The sequence below is a fragment of the Miscanthus floridulus genome, chromosome 4 (assembly GCF_019320115.1).
Source record: "Miscanthus floridulus cultivar M001 chromosome 4, ASM1932011v1, whole genome shotgun sequence".
Taxonomy (NCBI): domain Eukaryota; kingdom Viridiplantae; phylum Streptophyta; class Magnoliopsida; order Poales; family Poaceae; genus Miscanthus; species Miscanthus floridulus.
Genome location: NC_089583.1, coordinates 35,056,906 through 35,063,091, shown reverse-complemented (window position 1 = coordinate 35,063,091; position 6,186 = coordinate 35,056,906). Strand labels below are relative to the sequence as shown.

Here is a 6,186-nt window from a genome sequence, read left to right as displayed (position 1 = left end):
CGGATTTTCTATAATTTTCTAACTATTTTCTAAGTTTTTCATTTCATAAAAAGTTAAAATAAAATGTTTAGTCGCGGAGTCCATAGAAATGACCATATTTTGACCTAGCAACGCATTGTCAATTGTCATTGCGTTGCATTGCACCTCGGACCGGACTCCAGACAATAAAATACTATGGTCGATCGATGCCGTTCTTTGTCGTACAGTCGCACGGCGACGGCCGACGGACCCGTTCAACCACCAAATCTGTCAGGCCCGGCTGTTCGGGCGTATCGTCAAAAGAGAACGGATTTGCTTTCTATTGCACGGCCTTGCATTGCATCTGTCATACCAGTCGGAGGCACTAGTCCCTATACTCATTTTTTAATACACTATAAATTTCTCATTTTATAAACAAATAAAATTAAAAACTCTAAAATTCTCTATATCTCTAAACAATGAAGTGTGCTATGCATGATACAAATGAACGGTGAATACTAGTTTTTAATAGCTACTTTAACCTTCCTTCATGTAAATATGCGAACCATATATATAGTGAACAAAATGAGATAAGACAATGGTGAAAAATGAGAGTATGAGATTTGTAACCTTTACAACTGAAGAATCGACGGAGGAATCGAAGAAATCGATGGAGGAATCGAAGAATGGATGGAGGAACAATGGAGGGAGGAAGCAAGAACACTTGCAGTGAGCTTCAAAATGTGCTGAGCTCGGGCTCGGGGAGGAAGGAGACGGCCGATATATAAAGGGGGGACCTTTAGTCCCGGTTGGTGGCTCCAACCGGGACTAAAGGTCCCTCCCAACGGCTCCTGCACCAAACAGAGGTGGCAGAGACCTTTAGTCCCGGTTGGATACACCAACCGGGAGTAAAAGTATACCTTTAGTCCCGGTTGGTGGCTCCAACCGGGACTAAATGTCCCCTACCACTGTGCCGAGCGCAGTAGCCGTTGGGCAGGGACCTTTAGTCCCGGTTGGATACACCAACCAGGACTAAAGGTCTCTCTAGTCCCGGGCGCAAAAAATGCCGAGACTAGAGCCCATTTTGGCCTCGGATGAAAGGTCTGTTCTCTACTAGTGACTAAAGCTTTTTGTTCACGTGCAAGTTGGATGGAACGGTCACCTAGAAAGAATATTCCCACTATATGAGCTAGCTACCAAAAATGGCTTGTCACATTTTGTAATCTTGGTTGTTAATAAATAAATTAAGGACTGTTATTATATTATATTATTAGTTGGTAATTATGATGGCAAGATTAGTTTATGTGTGCTACTATATATGATGATTAGTGCATGATTTGTGTGCCAATTAAGGTAGTAATAATAGTGCTAATTAAATTATTTCATTTTACATAACTTTATCCCATCCAAATTGTAAGTCGTTCTTACTTTTTTGGAATAAAATTTTTACTATATCTAGATGCATAGCAACTATGTACCTAGAAAAGACAGAACGACTTACAATTTGAAACGTAGAGAGTAGTAACTATAATAACAAAATAGTGTCAGCACATATTTATTAATTAATGTATTGTTAGTTGGTATCGTTTTTAGTTAAAAACATTAATTATCTAAGTATTCTTATGACATCTACTCCCATCCATGGAATCAAATATTAAACTGGCTCATCCCATTCATCCCACCAAACACTCAACTTGGATAACTATATCTTTGTAAACATGGATATATATATATATATATATATATATATATATATATATATATATATATATATATATATATATATATATATATATATATGCATCCAACCTTGTCCTCAGTCCAAACACACCTTCAGCTTAGCGCAGAGAAAAGTTAACTGGAATAAACATGCCTAATGACTTCATCTAGAAGTCACATGCATGTTAATCCAACGAAATTAAACAATATAATATTGCCTCGTACTACATGCAGAGATCAAGTAGTTCTTGCACACACAAATTCACCTGAGATCGAAGACAACTAAGTACTGTAGTAATTAATGTTTAGGATGGAAAACACTCTTTATATATAGAGAGAGCGAGGGCACAAGATGCAACTTGCCCGGCAGGCACACACAGGACCGAGTACATGACAAGCTAGTGACACATCTCACACACATGTGCGCGTACGCACAAACAGTCCAAACCAACCACGGGCCGGGCATCTATATGTACCAAAGACACGACGCACACAAAATAGACACGTACGCCAGCATGCATGAAGCACACACACGGCAAGAACATTTTAGTACGTGTCAAGATGAGACACGTACGGGCCCTGCAGCCTGCTGCAGATGCACACACGTACAACAATGCCAGCCCTTAGCTTGGCTAGCAGTTGGGTGGCGTGGCGAGGCCGCACTTGGCGGGGAGCTCCATGGCGCGCTTGGGGTCGATGTTGTAGACGCTCATCCACGGCGAGTTCTTGTAGTCGCACAGGCACTTGAGGTCCGCGCCCGCCAGCGCGTCACAGCACGCCTGCGACGGCGCCGCCTGCGGGTTCGTCGTCTTGGCCGCCGCGGGCTGGCACGACATGAACTGCTCGTTGCTCATGTCGCACACCGCCTCCGCCGCCACCAGCACGGCCACAAGCAGGGCGGCAGCCACCAGCTGCGGCGAGCTCGAGGACGACGACTTGCTGCTGCTGCTGGTGGCCGCCATGTCGTCGCGACAGATGAGCTTGCTAGCTAGCTAGCCGCTACGTGACTGTACTCGGATGTGGGTGATTGTGTGGCTAGATGTTTGTTTGCGATTGTTGCTAGCTAGCTCCGTTCCCTGTCGGGGGGAATTTATAGCGGGGGAGGGGTACTTCTGTTGCCGTTGCGGCTAACATAGTGAGAGTCTGAGAGAAGAGAAGTGACTAGTGAGCGTGGTCATCTGCAATATCAACAGAAGCCAGGCGTCTGCGAGCAAAGCGCATGCATGCAGTCATCTGCATGAGAACGTCATGACTATATAGGCAGCTAGCGGTGCAGCCCGTGAAGGTCCCGTGTCGGTTTGTACCCTGGGCATGTCAGCACGCCACTCGCGATCAGGTTCACGGGAGGAGGAAGAGCCGGTGAGTGCGGTGGACCCACGGGGAGCTTGTGTGGCCGAGAGAGTTCCTAGGATCTGCTGATGTGGCATCGGACCTGCATGCATTCTAGTTCTGATATGATTGGAGTTTCCCCATATATACCTGGATTGCGGATTTCAGATACTAGTCGTTTGCATATTATCCTCATTTTAAATAAAATATTTGATTTTTTTAAAACGAAAACGGAATTCCATTATTCAGTGTCTCCACCCTCGACGGCAACAATGTTCATGATACAATTTGGGAGATGAGCCAAAACGGGATCATCATCCTCCAGACACGCACACCCGAGCGCAGTCAAAGCATGCGCTACGCTATTACACACAACACAGGAACTCGACACAGTTCGAATGAACAAGTTATTGGATTTCCATGATCAATCCACCATAGAGATCCCATTTCTTCGAGTCCACAGCTTGCTTTACCTGAAAGGCATCGGTTTCCTGTTGCACTTTGGTTATGCCCAAATCAATCGCTGCCTGTAACCCTTGTAAGCACGTGACGACTTCCACTTGGGAAGGGTCCAGAATATGGGATAGCCAACCTCTCCCAACCAAAATCATGGCACCTCTTTCATCGCGAATTATATAGCCCCATCCCCCATCTCCACCTTCTCTGCAGAAAAAAGATGCGTGACAATTAATCTTCAGGAAGCTTGGAGCTGGTTTTTGCCATTTCTAAATTGTCCTATTCACAGTCCTAGGTTCCTTTGCTGACATTTGAACTCTCTCTCCCACATAACACTACACCACTTTTTTCTCGGATTTTGTTTCGCTCCCACCACCACATCCACATCCCCACAACCGAAGTTAGTTGTGGGATTCTTGGCAGGGTCTGCTTGCCGCGCTGATTCAAAACCGACTAGTTGTTCTTGATGTGCAGACATGCCCAACGACGCCCAAATATCTCCCACCCTACTGCATTTGACGAAGAGGTGACCACCGGCCTCCCCTTTCTGGTTGCAAACCACACATCGGTTATTAATGTCCATGCTTCTGAATTCCAGGTTAGCCATGAGTGGGTGGCTATTGTGAGCGCCGGCTCTCCATAAGAAATGTTGGATCTTTTTCGGGCACTCCATCTTCCATATTCATTGGCACAGGACATCTCTAGCATTGGACACACCTCCGTTTCACAGTTGGTTGAACAAAATGCTCCTCCTACAGACCTTGTATGCACTCTTGACTGAAAATATCCCTTTGTTGTCATAGTGCCAGGCCAAGACGTTCTCCCACTCAGTGTTTACCGGCAGAGACAAAATCACTCATGCATCCTCATCCCAAAACATGCCTTGGATCAGCTGGGTGTCCTAATCTCCAGTGATGGAGTTTATGAGATTGGAGACATACTGCAGTAGATTGTTCCCCTTTGGGGTGATCGGCTTCCGAGTGTGCTCTTTCGGTAGCCAGGGGTCACGCCATATATCAATCCCATTCCCATCGCCAACTCTCCATACCATTCCCTCCTTCAGAACTGCAATGCCTTTTTGGATGCTTCTCCAAGTGTAGGATATTCCATCTCTTGATGTTGCAGTCATACATGTTAAGTTCGAGAAATATTAAGCCTTTAGGATTCGTGCGCAGAGACTATCCGGTTGTTGCACTAGTCGCCAATCCTGTTTTGCTAGCATCGCCAGATTAAAAGCATATGTCTCTAAAACCCATCCCCCCCCCCCCCCCCCCCCCCCCACCCCCCTCGCTCTTCGGCTTGCTTTTCCCAACTGAGCCAATGAATTTTATGCTCTTACCCTCTTGCTGGTTTCACCTGTATCTGCAGATCATGCTACTAATTTGATCGCAAAGGCCTTTTGTAATTTCAGAGCAACCCATTGCAAACGTGGGTGTATCGCTTGCGCCACAGCTTTGATGAGAACCTCCTTCCTTGCCCACGACAACATCTTCTCTTTCCAACCCTGGATGTGTTCACTACTGGAAATGGGATCTTTGCCGAGTGTCAAAAATCGGGCACTCGGCAAATACCTTCTTTGCCGAGTACCAGCACTCGGCAAAGAATTGCACTTGGCAAAGAGTTCTTTGCCGAGTGCCCGGCACTCTACAAAAAAAGGCTCTCGGCAAATGACTTCTTTGCCGAGTGTCAGGCTCTCGGCAAAAGCGTGGCACTCGGCATAAGCAAGCTGCCCCGTGTAACGGTGTTCGACCACGTCCTTCTTTGCCGAGTGCCTGCTGTTAGGCACTCGGCAAAGAAGTTTTTTTTAAAAAAAAAATTCTTTGCCGAGTGTCCCAGATCTGGCACTCGGCAAAGATTTTTTTTTTGAAAAATACTTTGCCGAGTGCCCTTGACACGGCGCTCAGCAAAGAATTTTTTTTTTCAAAATGTCTTTGCCGAGTGCCCCTATGAAGGCACTCGGCAAAGAGAAATTTTTTTTAAAAATTCAAAACCCTCTTTGCCGAGTGCCTTATTCTTGGCCCTCGGCAAAGACCCCATTTGCCGAGTGCCATGCCCCGGCACTCGGCAAAGTTTTTTTTGTTTTTGGCCTCTAAATTTTTTGTGCAGCCCTTTTAAAGTACCAGGAACTCTTAGTTAGAATTTGGGGATTTTTTGTGGTTTTTTGATATATTTAGTTACTTTATTTCGTTTACTTAAATTTTTTCGAAAAATATAAATTTGAACTGCACCGTGGTACGAATAATGAAATTTAATGATTCAAAAAATGATAGTCATGTTACTGAGTGTAGTGTGAGGCCGTATCCAGGAACGGACCTGAAATTTCGGACATCTTGTTCACGAAACATGACCTCAAACTTACGTGCGAAGTATTTTTGAATTCTATAAAAAGCAAACGAAGTCCGAAAATCATGAAACTTGTTGAGATGTCGTGATATCGTATGTGGAGGCTATGATAAAAATTTGAGAAAGTTTGGTGCATGTTGTCACGTACGATGCTTACAAACTGGAGACTGATGAAACTTTCATATTCAAGGATTTCTTCGCCTGCGGTCTCCGCATTCTAGCCATGTACTTCCTTCGCTTGGTCTTGGAGACCTTCAAGGTACAACTACACCATCTTACCCCCAATGGGATTCTCACCCTGAGCAAGTTCTGCTATGCTTGTGAGATGTGTGGTGCTCCCCCCTAATTTGGATACATTCTACGCTTACTATGAGCTCTAGC

General features: G+C 45.1%; 1 protein-coding gene across 1 annotated transcript; it reads right to left on the bottom strand.

The window, feature by feature from the left end:
* Positions 1 to 1,967: 1,967 nt before the first annotated feature.
* On the bottom strand, positions 1,968 to 2,796 carry LOC136551299 (putative lipid-transfer protein DIR1). Its single transcript, XM_066542869.1, has one exon. It carries the CDS (start codon positions 2,637 to 2,639, stop codon positions 2,310 to 2,312), a length of 330 nt encoding a protein of 109 aa, XP_066398966.1. The 5' UTR covers positions 2,640 to 2,796; the 3' UTR covers positions 1,968 to 2,309.
* Between the last annotated feature and the right edge of the window lie 3,390 nt (positions 2,797 to 6,186).

Bases quoted from the DNA above. Each gene is read 5' to 3' on its own strand.
- LOC136551299 (XM_066542869.1), bottom strand. From the start codon at position 2,639: ATGGCGGCCACCAGCAGCAGCAGCAAGTCGTCGTCCTCGAGCTCGCCG.